This window comes from Myxocyprinus asiaticus, chromosome 26, assembly GCF_019703515.2.
Source record: "Myxocyprinus asiaticus isolate MX2 ecotype Aquarium Trade chromosome 26, UBuf_Myxa_2, whole genome shotgun sequence".
In the NCBI taxonomy this organism is placed as follows: Eukaryota; Metazoa; Chordata; class Actinopteri; order Cypriniformes; family Catostomidae; genus Myxocyprinus; species Myxocyprinus asiaticus.
The window spans coordinates 32,572,159-32,590,000 of NC_059369.1; the positions used below are offsets into that span (position 1 = coordinate 32,572,159).

The 17,842-nt window shown below is 38.5% G+C and overlaps 1 protein-coding gene across 1 annotated transcript in view; it reads right to left on the reverse strand.

Moving 5' to 3' along the window:
* Nucleotides 1–4,636: 4,636 nt before the first annotated feature.
* The window catches only part of rap2b (RAP2B, member of RAS oncogene family), a 14,021-nt gene continuing 815 nt past the window's right edge, over nt 4,637–17,842 (reverse strand). The window contains exon 1 of the mRNA XM_051656440.1: nt 4,637–17,842. This exon is cut by the window's right edge and continues 815 nt beyond it. Coding sequence (XP_051512400.1) covers nt 17,775–17,842 — 68 coding nt within the window. The 3' untranslated portion in view covers nt 4,637–17,774.

Genomic DNA, 17,842 nt, shown 5'->3' on the forward strand with positions numbered 1-17,842 from the left:
GATCGCATCACCCAAAACGCATTTTAATACCAGGTAGAAACGGGGTCTAAAAGAAAATCTGTAAATGACAACGAGTTTTCGGTTAATGCAACCCCTGGAGTCGATACAACAGACGAAAGTAACATGTTTGCTTCAGCCATTGCATTCTTCAACTCACATTAGCTTTTCATGACAATATTGGTTAGTATTAGGATTTGGTTTAAGGCAGGAAGATAGGTTTTGTTGATTTAAATCTCGATAGAGCATTCACCCTAAATCCTCATCTGTTTGTCATCTTACATTTGCTTTTTATGACACAATCAGTTAGGTTAAGGTTTAAGGTAAGGAGTTAGGTTTTGATCATTTAAAACTCGATAGAGCATTAACTTTTTTTTTTTATTTAATCTGTTTAGGAGAACATTTGTCTTTATTTAATGCCACTCAGTGGACATTTCACCTTGGAACTGCCGCAATATGTGTAAGGAGCCATGTAATTTCATTTTTCAAATATCACCACAGTCATGTGAAGCCAATCAGGCTTGTTAAGGGCCATTCATACATGATGCGTTCTTGTGTTCCATGTTTGTGTTTTAACCGTTGGTCTATGTACACATGCACTAGATGGACATCTTTGCAAAAAATAACCCACCACATTATCACAAAATTCACAGAGCTGAAGACCATTATCTAAAACCCACCCCTTTATATAGTCTACCTCCCCCAATGCAGGCTATTCCCATTGAGGATGAGTAACTCAGTTATGTGATGCCCAAAAGCAAGAGATATAACAAAAAGTACTGTATTTTATAGAGCCTGGGGACAAAGCATATGAAGTGGGGAAGGGGAAAGTGGTTTGGGACATTTGATAATTGCCTTGGCTCCTTGTTTCTTGCTCCTAGTAAGTGGGAATATTAAGGCAAGTATTTTTTAGGGCCCTTCCTGTGCCGACAAAAACAGTGTTTGATGGGTAAATAAATGAATAACAGCCATGACTTTAAAGTCATATGATCCACCCGCACATGCTACACTAATGAAATTACCTCTTGCCATGCAGTGAGATTTCACGCCAGCCTTCAAGTCTTGCCTTTTCTTTTCTCTTTATACCTCCGCTTTCCAAAGATCAGTTTCACACTGATAATGACCAGCACAACTACAGTCAGTCAGCAATGGTAGAACATAAAAAAAATCATTCATCAGTTTACAAGATTCAAAACACTCTTCTGAACTCTTGCGTATGGAGCAAGAATGCTGTCCTCGTAATTAAATGATCAGCAAGCATTTACTACAAATATAATCCATCTGAGCAAGTGGAGGGCATTCTTAAATGTTAAAGAGGCCCAATTATGCTTTTTGGGATTTTACCTTTCCATTAGTGTGTAATATAGCTGTTTGTGCATGTAAAAGGTCTGCAAAGTTACAAAGCACAAAGTCCACGCCAAAGGGAGTTACTCTCTCCCACAGAAAACACTGCTCCTGAACTGCCTGAAATGCCTGGTTTGCAGTCCAGCCATTACTTACGTGACATAGCAACGTCACTATGTAACAAATTTGCATAATGCCCGCCTCAGGAATGCGCTGCTCAGGAAGCCTCAGGAGCTGAAACTCAGTTATGGTAAGGGGTGTTACATTTCTGACACACGCTCTAAGTGGCTGACCAATCACAACAGACTGCACCAGCTGACCAATCAGAGCAGACTGTGCTTTTCGGAAAGGGGGGCTTTAAAGAGACAGGAGCTAAAACAGAGTGTTTCAGACAAAGGGTGAAAAGAGGTGCTGCAGCAATGTACAGTATGAGAAAAATAATGTGTTTTTTGAACATTAAAGCATGTAAACCTATTCTAATAGACCCCCAAAATAATATTATGAACCTCTAAATGAGCATAATATGGGCTCTTTAATGTACTCTGCAACAGGCTGGGTGATATATTGAATCTGAATGATATATTCGCAGTGATTGTGAATCTGCATTTTGGGATGATTTGAGCTTCATTACACTATTCATTAGACTAGTTTCATGATCTCTTCTTATGGTACAGATAAATTTAGAGATATTTTAAATAGTGTCTCTAATTTAAACATCAATGGGAAATGCAGATAAAGTTGACAAGTTCTATTAATTTCCCCAATTCAGATTCAATGAATTGATTCAAAATTTACTAAAAACATTTTACAATATTTTTGGAACTAGATGTTTACTGCATTTTATTTCTTACATTCAATATTTAGGAATAGCTTGATTTCAGTGGCTGTTTGGTCAAAATGATGCTTCATCTGATTGAAAAAAAAAAAAAAAAAAAAAAAACATTTTCAAGCCATTTCAAATCTAGCATCAAAATGCTAAAAACATAATAATAAAAAAAGATATTTTCGAATATATTAAGTAATTTCATACAAATACACAAATATTGAAATATCAAATACCCTCAAAAGGCTAAAAACATTGACTTTTTGGCTATATTGCCAAGCCTGCACCTTTGCTCTGCTTTCAAAACGGTTCCACAGCAATGCGGTGAGTGGTGTTTTCCTTGGATGCCTCTCTAAACATTTTTACACTTTGGATTCAGTGTGTGCACGTGACACCATGGAGTCAGAAAGCAATGCTATCACTAACAACCCCCATCCTGAGCTCCAAGTGACCTTTGACATATCCCCAAACAAAGTACTGTAGCCCCCCTGAAGAGAAGTTATGACAAACCCAAGCTCAAAGTTCCCTGTTTCTTTCCAGTGATAAAGAGGGAAGATAGCAATTAAAAGAAGATAGAATGAAAAAGTGGGGGAAGAACACAGCTTTACAGTTAGTCACAGCACAAGATAGGAAGTCTCAGATGGAACCACCCTTCCTTCCTGCCCAGTGCTGGGATCACAGGCAGGCAGTTCGCATGACACGCGCACGCACACACTGTGCTGGTATTGTGAAATGCAAATCACAGATCATGCTTTGATAGAATAACAACAAAACAAATGTGCAGCTGCTATTTACAATCCTTTCCATAGCAATTTGACTGCATGTAGTGACAATACAAATACAAATCTGTTTATGCTGTTCAATATGTAGTTCAGCTTTTAGGAGAAATAGATGCACACGGACATGCACAATGTCACAAGAAATACACTTCCTTCTTTATGGAACAACAGGAAACTTATTTTATTTCCAGGGCAATATATAGTCAGGGGGCCCAGAATTACTTGCTACGGCCCTGCGGAACAATATGATGGTGAGTAAATGATTACCAAAATTTCCATCATACACATGAAAGTCAGCACTGTAGTAGCAATAAATAATTCTAAGTAATTCAATGTTGCAAGGAGGATTCCACAGAGAGTTTGTGGGAAAGTACACATTCATGCAAGAATCAAATATGGGAAAACAAAGAGAAACAAGGAAAAGTTGGTCAGACAAGGCTATCTAACAGTCACATAGAATAATAAATGTGAGCAGGATGTAAGGTATAGAGGAAGTAATGACACAAGTTAACAGATGCAGTAAGAGTTCACACCTCTCAGTGACAAAATGTTTGCCATCTTCTATTTTGACAAATATTCCTGTAGTGGTTTTGGCTGGAGAGTGCTATGCAATCCTCTATGATCAGCATGGAAGTGGCTAACCACAAGGTGTGGTTGCTTAACCCTCTGTGACACATGCATACAGATTTCTGCAGATAAAAGAGTTGGGCAGTTCCTCTCTAAAGAGGTGCATATTCTGAATTCCCTAATGTTATTCTATGTTTATCCAAATACAATTATTTCAGAACAACGGGGACGCTGAATCTTTGGCATTACTCATTGCTGTTACCCGTTAGTTTATCCATAATTAGGAAATACATACGTAATACATGGCCATGTGTCTTTCACTTTTTTCTTCAGTTTTTTATATCCTAACCCTCATATTCTGTATTCGGACTGAGAGCTGAAAAAATGCTTAAAGGGATTGTTCACCCAAAAATTATCAATCTCTCATCATTTACTCTTTGCTCACACTTGAGTCTCAAACTCATATGACTTTCTTCTGCGGAACCTCAGTAGAGATTTTGTAATAGATATATGATGTGTGTTTGTCCATACTATGCAACACTTAAGCTCCAAAAAGGACAAAGACAGCATAAAGGAAATCCATACAGTTTAATCCATGTCTTCTAGAGCCATACAATAAGTTTTATGTGAGAAAGAGACCAAAATAAAACTTTTTCCTGACATCTGAAGTCTCCTTGGTGCATGGAGATGAAGATATGAAACTTTAGAACAGGTCTAAATGGGGTTTAAAACGTTTTGTGATCGGATCACAAAAACCACTTAAGAATGTGGTCAAAAACACATTTGAACACATCACAGTTGATGTGTAAATGCTAATCCGTCCTGAATGCGTCCCGGACAGCAGTGAAGCACCACCCCTCACCTGTCAATCAACCGCTGCTCTAAAACAAGAGTTTAAACTTTGCCGGTTATGAGTGGCTTTAAAAGGAAATAACCGTCTGATCAAAAAATTTTAAAAAGCGGATATACTATACACAAGCATGAGAACTTCACGGATGTTCTTCAGTATGTCAGATAACAACATGCAGGGACTTATGAGAAGCACGAACATCTGCAGCTCAGGTTAATACAGGTAATCTACTAAAATAATAGACAATTCTACACGAAATGTTGCATTTGTTCTTAGATTAAACTTCAGCTGAATCTGGGAGAAATAGCACGCAGTTTTTTTTTTTTTTTTTTGCTTTGTCTTTTCTGAATTTGTTGTGCTTTAATGTCATGCAGTAACACACAGACACAGTGATCGATGTATGTCGTCATGAAACAGAGTCCCTCCCCTCCATAACCAAAGTGGTCACAGAAGACGCATTTAAACTACCAGGTGTAAACAGTGATGTGCCTCATCACCATGTGATCGGATCACCAGAGACGCATCTTAATTCCAGGTGTAAACGGGTCTTAGAATGCATGTGCAGAGCAAGAAAACAGAGCTTGAATGTTTTGGACCACACTGACTTGGACAAAAACACATAATAAATCCATAAAATAAAATGTTTTTTGTGTTCCGCAGAGGAAAGAAAGTCATATGAGTTTGAGATGGCATAAAGGTAAATAAATAATGCAAGAATGATAATTTTTGTGTGAACTATTCCTTAAACATACTTGAAATATGGGGTTCACTTTTCCTAATCTTACCGTATGACAAATGAATCTAATTGATTAAAAAAATCAACTAAATGTAGTCAACTAAATACAATGCATCAAATATCCTTCATGATTTCTTTTTTTTTTTTTTTTTACATTATTCATGTCACAGAGACAACAGGAATAATATATGTGTCACTATGCAATGCGCTGAAACCTGATTCATATTGGTTCACTGCACTGAACTTCTGTACTGCATTTGCCATTAGGTTTGCTGAATGTCTTTTTACAAAATAAAAAATGTAAACAAAGACAAAGTAAAGGTCCAAGGGAACATTGTTGGTCACTACTAAAAAATGTTCTCCACCCCTTCATTACTTTTTGGATCGAAGCCCTCATATTCTGTTACCTAAAATATTAGGTTGATACTTCTTGACTTTTCCTATCTTAAGCACTGATTCTCATAGTAAGAACTTGCATAAAACTTCCTTATTAAAAACTGTTACACTGACAATGAATATGTAATCCAAACATATTATAAAGAATTCAAAGGGAAAATAAGGTTAATTATTTTGATAAATACACCATTGGATCCTTTCTCTATAGAAACAGGACTAAAAGTCCCAACAGTAGGCAACACTGACAGCTTTTTTTCCCCCTCGTCACTACTTGCACCTAAAATTGTGAGCAATTTAATAAGTCACATACCTGTGGGGTGGGGTATGTGTGGTACAATGCACAATGACTAAGCTTTGTGACTTCAGAGATATAGGTCACTGGAAGACTCTATGGGTTGTGAATTCTCCCCAAGAGCAAGAGACAATGCAGAATCTGCAAAGTGAGAAGACAGACCTTCTGCTGGAAGTGATACAGAAGGAGAAAAGAGAGAGGGAAAAGGAAGCAGATAATGACCCCTGCGCAAACACACAACCCAAATCACTCAAAACACTGCCCACAGGATACAGGCCTGCCTGCGTTTACCTCACCGCTCTACAAAAATGAGAAACTGCTTGTATGAGCATAAACATCTCACTGAAATCCTCACTTTCTCAGGCGGTTAACATTTACACAAGGAGGCTTAAAGAAAACAAATGCTGGCTTCAGAGAAACTTTCTCCCAAGAGAATCTAGATGTGAACTTTCAACAGGAGGTTTACGAAAGCGCTATTGCATAAACATACTCATTTTTGCTGTAAAGAAGTGAGAGGGGGACCAAAGTGACAAGAAGAGAGACATGTATCTCTTTTTAGCCTGTCTATACTCTTTCACTTACTTTCCTGGCAGTGGCTGAACAAAAGAAAGACTTGTACTGCATAATATGAATACTTCTGTATTTACTGGAACCTGCTTTGTGAGCTCTCTGACTACAGATAACAAACAAACAGCCATCAATTATAGCATACAGACAATTCTAAAGAACATTACAATGACATTGTAGTCAAATTGCTAGGCCCAGATGGAATCTGTATTTTTTGTGCTGATTAAGGGAGGAAAATGTGTGACTCGTACACAATTTTCAAAAGAAAACTTTTAAGGAACAATTAGGCTGTGGGAAGGGGCACAGGATTCAAGGCATGTCATGGCATGTCAGACTGTAGTCTCTGTACTGAGCTCACTTTTGCCCAGTCACTGTAAGAAGGAAGCAGGTCACATGACCTAAGGCCTCAGGGCAAGCCATGTGTTTAGCATGGCGAACTTCCTGAGACTGGAGGTTGCTACAGATAATTCCATCATACCACTTTGTCTTTAGTGGTCAACCGATATGGGTTTTTTTAATGGATGATGCCAATGCCGATATCCAGAGGGAAGGGTGGCCAATAGGCCGATATACAACACAATTTAATATAGTAAATATCATAAACATAAAATTGCTAAAAATAAATAAATAAAAAAACATCTAACTCTTATTTAGCACTTTATTTACTCAATTTCACACAAAACTATAACTTCGTAAAAAAAGAATCGAAAAAATATTGCATTTTAAATGGTAGATAGCAGTTTCTTCTGATTTCTGTTTAGACATAACATTTTAGTAATTTATTTGCACATGAAGAAATAGCTAATAAGAAATGACAGTACACACAGTAGTCCAGCAACCATGGATGGCATGTCCATGTAAGCAATCGCATTTTCTCCAGAAATACTGAATCAAACCAATTGTATATACAGTGCATAATGAATAAGACTCATAGCACACGTTAAGCGCTTTGACTTTGAAGTTGCACTCATGCGCTTGTGCAGATCAAGCGCGAGCAGCAATCTCCTGACGGTTTAAACGACCTGGATCGCTTGCTACAATTGTCATGGACTGACCATCATGATTTGTGAATCAGATGAACTTCTGATCCTGATCTTGAAGTTTTGATTCTGGCCGATAGAATACGTGCAACAGAGGAATTTCGTGAGGTTTGTGAATTACATCTTTTTAAACGAGATATGCACATATTTGCAGATGGTAAATGATATTAGTTTTATTGATATTTGCCTTTTATCATTAGACAAGACAGTTAAAAGTTACAAGTTCAACTGTTGAGGAGAGAGAGGGAGAATGAAACAGGCAACCACTTTAACATTATGAGCTGAAACAAGTCTGCTGCGGCTCTGATATGCGGACCATTTAAATGAGACTATGTTGCACACTGGTCTATTATTGTAGTAACACGATGGAACATAACAACAAAACGAACCGTGACTGGTCGTATACATGTCTCAGTCGTTTCACATGCAAGCAGGAGATTCTTGGCGACCTCAAGAAACAAAATCGCCCAATGCGATAATTAAAAAAAGTAAGAAAATCGGCCAATTTATCGGCTTCTGCAATGTATCGGTCGACCACTAGTTGTCTTCATGTCATAACCGATGTATCTTGGTATACTGTACATAGCCATTGTTGTAAAGTTAAAAATAAAAATAAGAAACAAATGTCAGCAACACAAATGTTTACAGAAACGTCAATAAATCAAAAGAGTTACTTTGAAAGCACTTTGCTATATTGTACAAAATATTCTAAAAGCTAGATATAAAAAAGTGTCATTTGAATATCTTGAACACAATCCAGTTATCAACAAAGGTCTTTTCCATGATTTTCTTCCAGCTATTCAGATTACTGGATAGGACTAATAATAATAATAATAAGAAGAAATCGTTTGATAGAGATCACACTCACAATTTATAGCAAATGAAATATTTTAGAGCAGAGGAAAAACTACAAAAATGTTTATTTACTAAAGAAATTTCCATGACTGCTCCATGCCTGAAAATATCGATATTTTCAGGTATTCCAAGACCATGGGAACCATGCATACAGGTGGGCCCAAAAGTAGGAGACTTAATTTTTCATTATAAATTCTAGCATAACAATGAGTAAAAAGCTGAAATGAAAAATTTTTACGTGCTGCGTTCTGTTTCGCCGCAGTTTCCTGATGACATTTTTACATTTTATTCACTTTCACAAAAACCATGAATACAATGGCTGATATTCGACTTTTTTTTTGCACTATTACTCACACAGTGCTATCTTGTGTTATCGATACACGTTTACTATAACGCATCATTTGTTAAACGACACATTTTAACGCTTGCATTTAAGACCCACCTACATTTACACACTTATTCCAACGTGATTTGTTTCCGCATTAGCTCACCTGAGAGAGTGTTGGACTTTGGACTCGGAAGACCCTGGTTTAAGCCCAGCCAATCACACGAGCTAACACGTGAGATGAAAGTGTCATAGAAGAGACACGAAATGCCATGGTTGCTTCAGAAAATGTGCCTCTATTTTATTTTATTACCTTTAAGACATTATTGGATAAGTTTAGGTGTTGGTTTAGGGTTATGATGTCTGTTTTGCTCACCTCTTATTTTCTTTTGGGACACTACTGGTTAGGTTTATGTTAAAGTTCTAGGTTAGGGAGGTGCGCTTTACTCATTAAAACCTTGTCTCATTTCCACACCATTTCACTCACTTTTGGTGCCCCCCGCTGGAAATTTCACTGGGAAACTGCAGCGAAACGTGTAATGAAGCACATAATTCCGTTTAGCAAAAATGTTGCCATGGTCACATAATGATATCATGAGATCAGGCTGCCCATATTGATTTAAGAATGTTCCAAAGAGCATCTAATGTGCTTGAATGGAAGCAAGGAAATCTGACCTTTGCTACAAAAGTGTTATTATGGTCACTAATTTGATTACATATGATGACCAAGACAATCTTCAATATTTTTTGTCGTAACTTTTTCTTGTTTTACATTTTTTTCAAAATCCTAAAAAATATATTTCCAAGTTGAAATGGGTGAAAGTAGTAAAAAAATCTGATTTTCCATGTGATTCCAGCCTTCTGGACCCCACTATATACAAAAGACATTTTATAATCCAGTAGTTTAAACAGGCCCCTCTCCCTGTCTTTCTGTTCACTTCCATATGAAAGCCCTTTACCACCAGGGACTCAGACAAGCCCGGACTGAACAGCAGCAGGAATGAGAAAAATGACTGGAATCTGAGGGTATTCCCAGAACTAGCCACAGCTGTGCCTGTAGGCATGGCTGCCTCGATCACTCTCTGTCCTGGCTTTCTGGCATCAGCACACCCCTCCAATTATCTCGCTCCTGTGACACTCTGGATGAAACCACACCTTAGGGATGAATAATTTAAACGAAGGGTGGAATAGGTTCGTCTTCATGTCTGGATGTAACCCAAACCGCATCACTTACCAGATGAGACAGGATAACGCTCAATTATATAGGGAAAACAGGTTTCAATGATTAATACAAAGGGAAACCTTTTACGGTGTCTCATATTATGACCGGAGCTGAATTGGTTTCATAATACAAGACTGCGTAAACCCAATATAAAAGGCAATTAATGAAACTGTTCACCCAAAAATTTACATTCTGTCATTACTTACTTGACAGCACCTGATCCTTGAACTGTCATTGTATGGCAAGAGCTGCATAACAATTCATCAAAAAATTTAACTTTTGTGTTCCAAATAGAAAATAACAGCATACAGATTTGGAATGACATGGAGTAAATGACAGAATTTTCATTTTTGGGTGAACTGTTCCTTTTAAAGTTCTCTAAAGAGGGCAAAAGAAACTCTTTAATTTCGAACTCCGATGGTTATCAAGACTGCTATGGAAAGAAAGCCTGAAAAAAGTCAACTGAGCACAGGCACACTCGAACAGACACACACACACACACACACACACAAAAATCACACCACCCACATTCACACAAGCTGTGGCACAATACTTCCTTTAACACACTTGCAACAATCTCGTGCAACAGAGGGCTGGCACAGAATTACAAAGGTCTAAAAGCACAATCACTATGGCACTTAAACTGATATGATGAGCCAGCACACTTAGAGCTCCACATCTTAAACATGAAAATACACAAATCAATAAAAACGACCATAATGCCTGGCACATAAATCAATAGGCTCTGCATCAAAGCCAGTTTGTCTGAAATAAGTGAAATTAGACTGTAAAATGTGCATGTTTGCAATATATGGTGCTCAAGAGCTACTTTTAAATGCTTAGCCAATCATTGTCATTCGGTAACAACACTGCATTGCAAGGATGGCACAATGAAGAATCAATAGAGACAGGACTGCAGTCTTAAGGGCCTAGTAATCAGGGTCATATGGTGGCTCTTAATCCCCTTAAAACATACATTCTTCACATAGCAAGTCCCCAGGCTACTGTCTCCATGACAACAAGATCATATGACACAGACACTAGAAGACCTGTTACTGCTCAGTCACCGACACTAACTAGTCAAATCAGCTGACAAACACTTCCTGTTAGTCAGAGAGAATATGTATATACATATAAAAACACACACGTCGGCAAACTGTCGAGGAAGCGAAACTTTCACCATCTTGGCAAAATAATGAGTGAAGAGAAAGAAAAACAAACAGAAAAATAGGCCTACGCATTCAGAACTTCCCCTCTAAACGGGACATTTAAAAATGGCCACAGTGAATTAAGTTACCAAACACAGACCGTTATTGAACTGTCTATGGCAGAGATGCCCAAACCAGGGACTGTGATGACCCCACCTTGCCAGATTTAATGAAAAAAAATTTAAAAGAATTATTATTATTCTTTTTTTGCCATTGACGCATCTCTTCATTGCATAAGTTAAGAAGACTGCAGAGTAATGTTTATATTATCTAATATATATATATATATATATATATATAGAAATTATACATCATGATGGCGCCGCGGATGGCCGCCTCGGTGTGGAGCGCTTCTATTGTTTTGTTGTTTTTGTTTGTTTGTCCTGTGTTTAGTAATCTTTTCCCAGTCAGTTTTACCAGAGACGTACTGCTGAACATTCGACAGCATATACCAGTCAATCTTTTCCCGGATTTTGAATATTCAGACATTTTGTTTGACATTTTAGTCAGAGGCACGGCTGTGTTGTTTAAACGTGCTATGAGACGCAGGCGAGGGAGACGAGCAGGCGCGCTGGTCAAGCTCCGTCGGCGGGGCTTTCGAACAACGCTGCCGATCATTCATCTTGCAAATCTCCGCTCTCTTCCTAACGAAATGGACGAACTACATCTCCTCACCCGCACAAACAAGGACTTTTCAACCTCTGCTGCCTTGTGCTTCACAGAAACCTGGCTGAGTGAAGCCATTCTGGACAGCGCGTTACATCTGCCGGGCTTTCAGCTGTTCAGAGCGGATCGCATGTCACAGATCCTGTGCTAACCAGCTGGCCCCCATCTTCACACAGATCTTCAATAGATCACTGGAGCAGTGTGAAGTCCCATGCTGCTTCAAACGTTCCACTATCATCCCCATCCCAAAGAAACCAAAAATCACAGGACTTAATGACTACAGACCTGTCGCCCTGACGTCTGTGGTCATGAAGTCATTTGAGAGACTGGTGTTGGCCCACCTGAAGGACATCACTGGACCCTTTCTAGATCCCCTTCTATTTGCTTATCGAGCAAACAGGTCTGTGGATGATGCAGTCAACATGGGATTGCATCATATCCTGCAACATCTGGACAGACCAGGGACATATGCAAGGATCCTTTTTGTGAACTTCAGTTCAGCTTTCAACACCATCATCCCAGCTATTCTCCGGCTAAATTACACCAACTCTCTGTTCCCACGTCTATCTGTCAGTGGATTACCAGCTTTCTGACAGACAGGCAGCAGCTTGTGAGACAGGGGTAATTCACTTCCAGCACCTGTACAATCAGCACTGGTGCCCCCCATGGATGTGTGCTCTCCCCACTACTCTTCTCCCTCTGCACCAATGACTGCATCGCCAAGGACCCCTCTGTCAAGCTCCTGAAGTTTGCAGACGACACCACTGTCATCGGCCTCATCCGAGATGACGATGAGTCTGCATACAGAAGGGAGGTTAAACAGCTGGCTGTCTGGTGCAGTCAAAACAACCTGGAGCTGAATACGCTCAAAACAGTGATGATAGTGGACTTTAGGAGGAACGCCCCAACACTGACCCCCCTCACCATTCTAAACAGCACTGTGGCTGTCATTCAGGTTCCTGGGCACTACCATCTCACAGGACCTGAAGTGGGAGACCCACATTGACTCCATTGCGAAAAAGGCCCAGCAGAGGTTGTATTTCCTTTGCCAGTTGAGGAAGTTCAACCTGCCACAGGCGCTGCTGATACAGTTCTACTCAGCGGTCATTGAGTCTGTCCTCTGCACTTCAGTAACTGTCTGGTTTGGTTCAGCTACGAAATCAGACATCAGAAGACTACAAAGGACAGTTCGGACTGCTGAGAGGATTATTGGTTGCCCCCTGCCCCCCCTTCAAGAACTATACACTTACAGAGTGAGGAAAAAGGTTGGAAAAATCACTCTGGACCCCACTCATCCTGCCCACTACCTTTTTGAACTGTTGCCTTCTGGCCTACGCTTCAGAGCTCTGAGCACCATCTCATGAACAGTTTAAACTGCCCCTTTGAGCAATAATTAATGTGCAATACACAGCTTAGTCTTTTTATATTATCCAACACATCCTACCTCTTCTGCCATTACATTCCCTTGCACTGTACATAACCGATTTGTATTTAGATTTGCACTACGTAGGTGTATGTGTATGTATGAATATGTATTCATGTATGTGTATATGTGTGTGTGTGTGTGTATGTACGTATATGTGTATGTCTGTGTGTATGTATGCATGTATACATTGTCTATGTGTGTATTCTATATATACTTTTTTCTTTTCAATATGTATATTTTTTATTCAATTTTAATTATTTTTTTAAAGTCTTGTTGCTGTTTTTGTATTGTTGTACACTGGAAGCTCCTGTCACCAAGACAAATTCCTTGTATGTGTAAGCATACTTGGCAATAAAGCTTATTCTGATTCTGATATATATATATATATATATAATGAAATCATAAAGTAGGGGAACCAGGGCAACTTTTATCTTTTAATATAATTCACCTTGATATAATGCAATTTTCAGCCCACGCACCTCAATCAAGTCTGATTTTTGGCTTCGTAAGAAAAAGATTTGGCACCTCTGGTGTATGGAAATTAATAGTGCAAACAGGCATAAGGTTTTCCAATCGAAAATATTGACTACCAAAAGGCAGGATAAAGGTTAGCATACCACTGACCAACATAGTGTTTCTGAGCTCACATGCTTTAGACTTAATTGCACAATACTTATTTGTAGTCACTATTGATATTGGTCATACTTTGAGTTAGGAGATTTGAACAAACCTCTAACCCTAATTATTAAACTTTAGCATGTAACTCGTTCTACACATTTACACAAATTATACCTCAAAGCATGTGGCTTGATGAGGAAATGTGTGCTATCACTTTTCTAAGCAATCTGGTCTGAATCCCATGGACCTGAGCCGATATACAGAAAATAATAGAGACTTGGGGGTGGGTTCTTTTGACTTTGCAAGCAGCCACCTAGCAACCACATGACAACAAGCTAACAGCTACTCAGAATGCCCTAGCAACATCCTAAAAACCACCCACAACAACCTAGGATTGTATCAACGAGTAGGGCTGCATGATCTGAAAAAGTCATATTGTGAGTATTTTAAAAATATTGTGATTTCGACTTGAACTGCGATATAAAGAAAACAAAACAAAACAAAAAAAATAGTAAGGCATTACTTTTGACCCAAATTTAGTAGTTTTTTCCATGGTCTACTGAAAATAATACGTCATGTCGGAATTACTGTAATTATGAGATGGCAACTCGTAGATTCCACTCGGAGCTATTCATGTTTTTAGACCTCGTAAGTTATTAATTTTTATGACAATACATACACACAAAACGGCTTTGTTGTTGATAACAGCAAAATGTTTATCACTACATTAATTCACCTCTATATTTTCTTGCTTAATGTTTTGAAACAAAAACATTGGGCAGGCATCAATGGCATATCAAACAGAAATATGTGTTCACTATCTTGAACTGTTCAGGCCGCTGCCAAACTGCTTAATTTTTACATGATGTCACGACTGTCAAGTCAGAGCTTTTATAGAATTCCGAGTTTACATCTTGTAATTATGAGTTATATAAAGGGGTGAATGCTTTTAACAAGTCTTAATTTGTAAATTGCGGTAATTCCGACAATTTGAACGCACCATTATGCTACTCTTTGAGGGTTCACAATTGAGTCCTCTTAAAAAAAAAAAAAGTGAAACAAAGAGAGAAAATATTTTCACATTATACCGCTCCACTGTGTACCTGTTTTTTTGGCACTTTGTGATAAGAATCGCAGCCTATTCATCATCATTATTTCTGGAACCCCTTTAACTTGAATAGTTTATTATAGTAATATTATAATATAATTTTGATTATTAATATTATTATACAATAGTAATATATTTCTGTAATAAACTCTTAACTTGTACTGGGCATTGCTCTGCAGTCCAGTTAAACCAAAGAGTTACAATCCGTCAAACTTTTATTTTGGTGGAATAATGCAGGAAGCGATTCTGTGTGTTGCTGAATTCACAACAGCTGTATAACGTGCTCCTTATTTTAAGGTTTTCTCTTCGACGATCCACAAAAACCCAGTGCCATGGGGTGTATTATTTGTATTTGTATATTAACTTGTAGCAGCCAAACATGTTTGGAATTATGCAAATGAAATTTAAGTGATTCTAGAGCACTTTGAATATAACACACTCAGAGCCCGTAAGAAAAACAGAACCAAACTTAGCACATCTGTTATTTACTCTGAGCACAAGATGGAGTTGTGGAGCACAGAACCGCTCTGAAAACACTGTAATAATGCACTACCAACACAATCCTGGCAGGACAGGGCCGTGCGCATAAACTTTGAAGCAAGCAGCAGACTATTTATTTATTTAATTGATACGCAACCCTTTGCGTTTTAATAATTGCACAAGGTCATATCGTGATTTCAATTTTATTTCAATAAATCATGCAGCCCTAGCGACGAGTTTTGCACGGGTAAGCACAACAGATTTTTTTTTTCAGAAAACATAAAAATTGTTTCATCTACCACAGTCTCAAGTAGCAATCACATATAAAAGAAAAAAGATCCAACTCCACCCAGCAAGAAAACTTCAGACTCGTCCAAGATGAAACGCACACAACTGCCACTTTTACCTTAAATTCCTGAGGTTTAAAGCAAAGAAATGTGCAATATTACCTAAAAAAAAATAAAAAAAAATCATAGAACCTTCTGCTATTTCTAAACCTTGACCACACAATTGGAACATCTAGTTTAGCCCATGCTTGACAAAAAAATCAAAATCATTCCACTTCTATGTGAGAGTCTTCGAAGTTATCTCAATTCCTACACACTGGCCAATATATCATATATACAGTCTAGAATGCAGCTGTGGAATGTGACACTCCTCCTTCAACTCAAAGCATGCCCAGGTCACATGACACGGCTTCTGCTACATGACCCCATTACTGTAACTCCACCCTTGAGTGTTCATAACCAAGTCCCATCCAAATGCTACACAAACGCACCTTATTTGTTTAGTTTCATCAAAGGTCATTAGACAAGGTCAGTCCCAAGAGACTGGACCCGTCAATCAGAGTAGTATCACAAATTAGCATAATTTGAAGTTGCTCAAGGTTCCTTGCTTGTTTACGCGATCTGAGAAACAGCAGTATATAGGAAAGGAGTGTAGCTTTGCATTCATTGCAGCTAATTTGTGACTGCAGTAGATACCAGAGGACATTCACCACAAGATTTTTAAACATTCCCGTACCTGAATATGAGCATACAAAAGGAGGGCAAACACTGTGGATGGTTTTTTTTTTTTAAATGCCATTTGTATTAAAAGTCTTTCTTTTAAAACAATCAGACAGCTGTTAAAATGCTAGTCTGAAATTAAACGTACAATCGGATTAGAATTTCAATGGTACATCACATTTGTTAAAAACAAAATAACAAAAAAGATCTGATTTGACTGGTCTGGAGAGACAGTGGTTTGTGGTTTTGAGTCTGGTGGCTGCAGTACCTGTTTTTCAAAACTATATTTGGCCGAACCTAGACCAGTTTCGAGAAAAGAGCCAAACAGATTTTTACTCAAAAGCCAAAAAAAAAAAAAAACAAAAAAAAAAAAAAAAAAAAAGAGATCTGCCATTCCATTGAAAATAGGCTTTTTAAACGTTGTTAACCCCCAAAACAATAAGCAAAGTGTAACAGTTAAGTACTTTGTGGATTGCCATGAACTGAGACTCCTTGCAGACCCTTGCACGTTGGCACTAAACTCGTGAACAGCTTTTGGGAAGGCACTCGACGCGATGACGTAAGCTCCGACGTCATCACGTCACGACAGTAAAGTCCTCGCGCACGCTAAAGGAGAAGAGGGGGCAAGTAAAAGTGTTTTGTGACGACATCCGCCGGCAAACTAAAACAAAACAAAAAATGACGCAATACTTAGATTCACAACACGGGTTGCCAAGTCCAAGCGCTCCTTCAACCCAAATCATGTGCAGCATGTAAAATATACCAATTTTCCCGCTAAACTCCTCTTTTAGAAACGTCCGTGTCTCAGTTGTCCACGTCTTGGGGTTTAAGTTCCAGTTATGAGTGCAAGCCGAAACGGGCGTCGACATGTGTTGACATCAATGGTGTGCATTCAGTGTGCTGCAGAGATGCTCCAACTCTAACGAAATTCCTGAAGAGTCATCCACTATTCCAGGGGGTCTTCTCCTCATCTCGAGGAACTCCAAAAAAAGCCAAGGCCAGGGGGAGACACGAAGCTAAACAGTACAGTCCTGCAACACACCTCCACAACAAAATAAAAACAAACAAACAAACAAAAACAAAAAAAACTAATGAATTACTACCGCTCGTTTTTTTGTTGCAAAAGACAATTCCACACAGCTAGGCACCTGGCGACAATGTCTGAGGAAAAAAACTCAAGTGCCTGTGATTTTAATGTGTAGGTTTGTCTAGATCCCAGAACATTCAAGTATTCTGTCATGTAAACACTGGTTTCAATATTCTTTTGTCGTGTGCAAGACATGATAGGACACTTTATAGGAATACTGATGACAGTTAACACCAGAAATAAGCGATGTGTGGGTGTTTATGTCCTCGAGCAAACATGTTAGTTCTGTTTTATTTTATTTTTTTATCTTGCGTAGGCATTATTCACGTGTGGCTCACTCACCATGGCTAACAAGAAAAATTGTAATAAATGTATTTCTTTTTAAAGAATAACACAAGACGAGCAGCACTGGTCGTCTCCGTTTGGCGCCGAGGCATAGTTCATTTGTC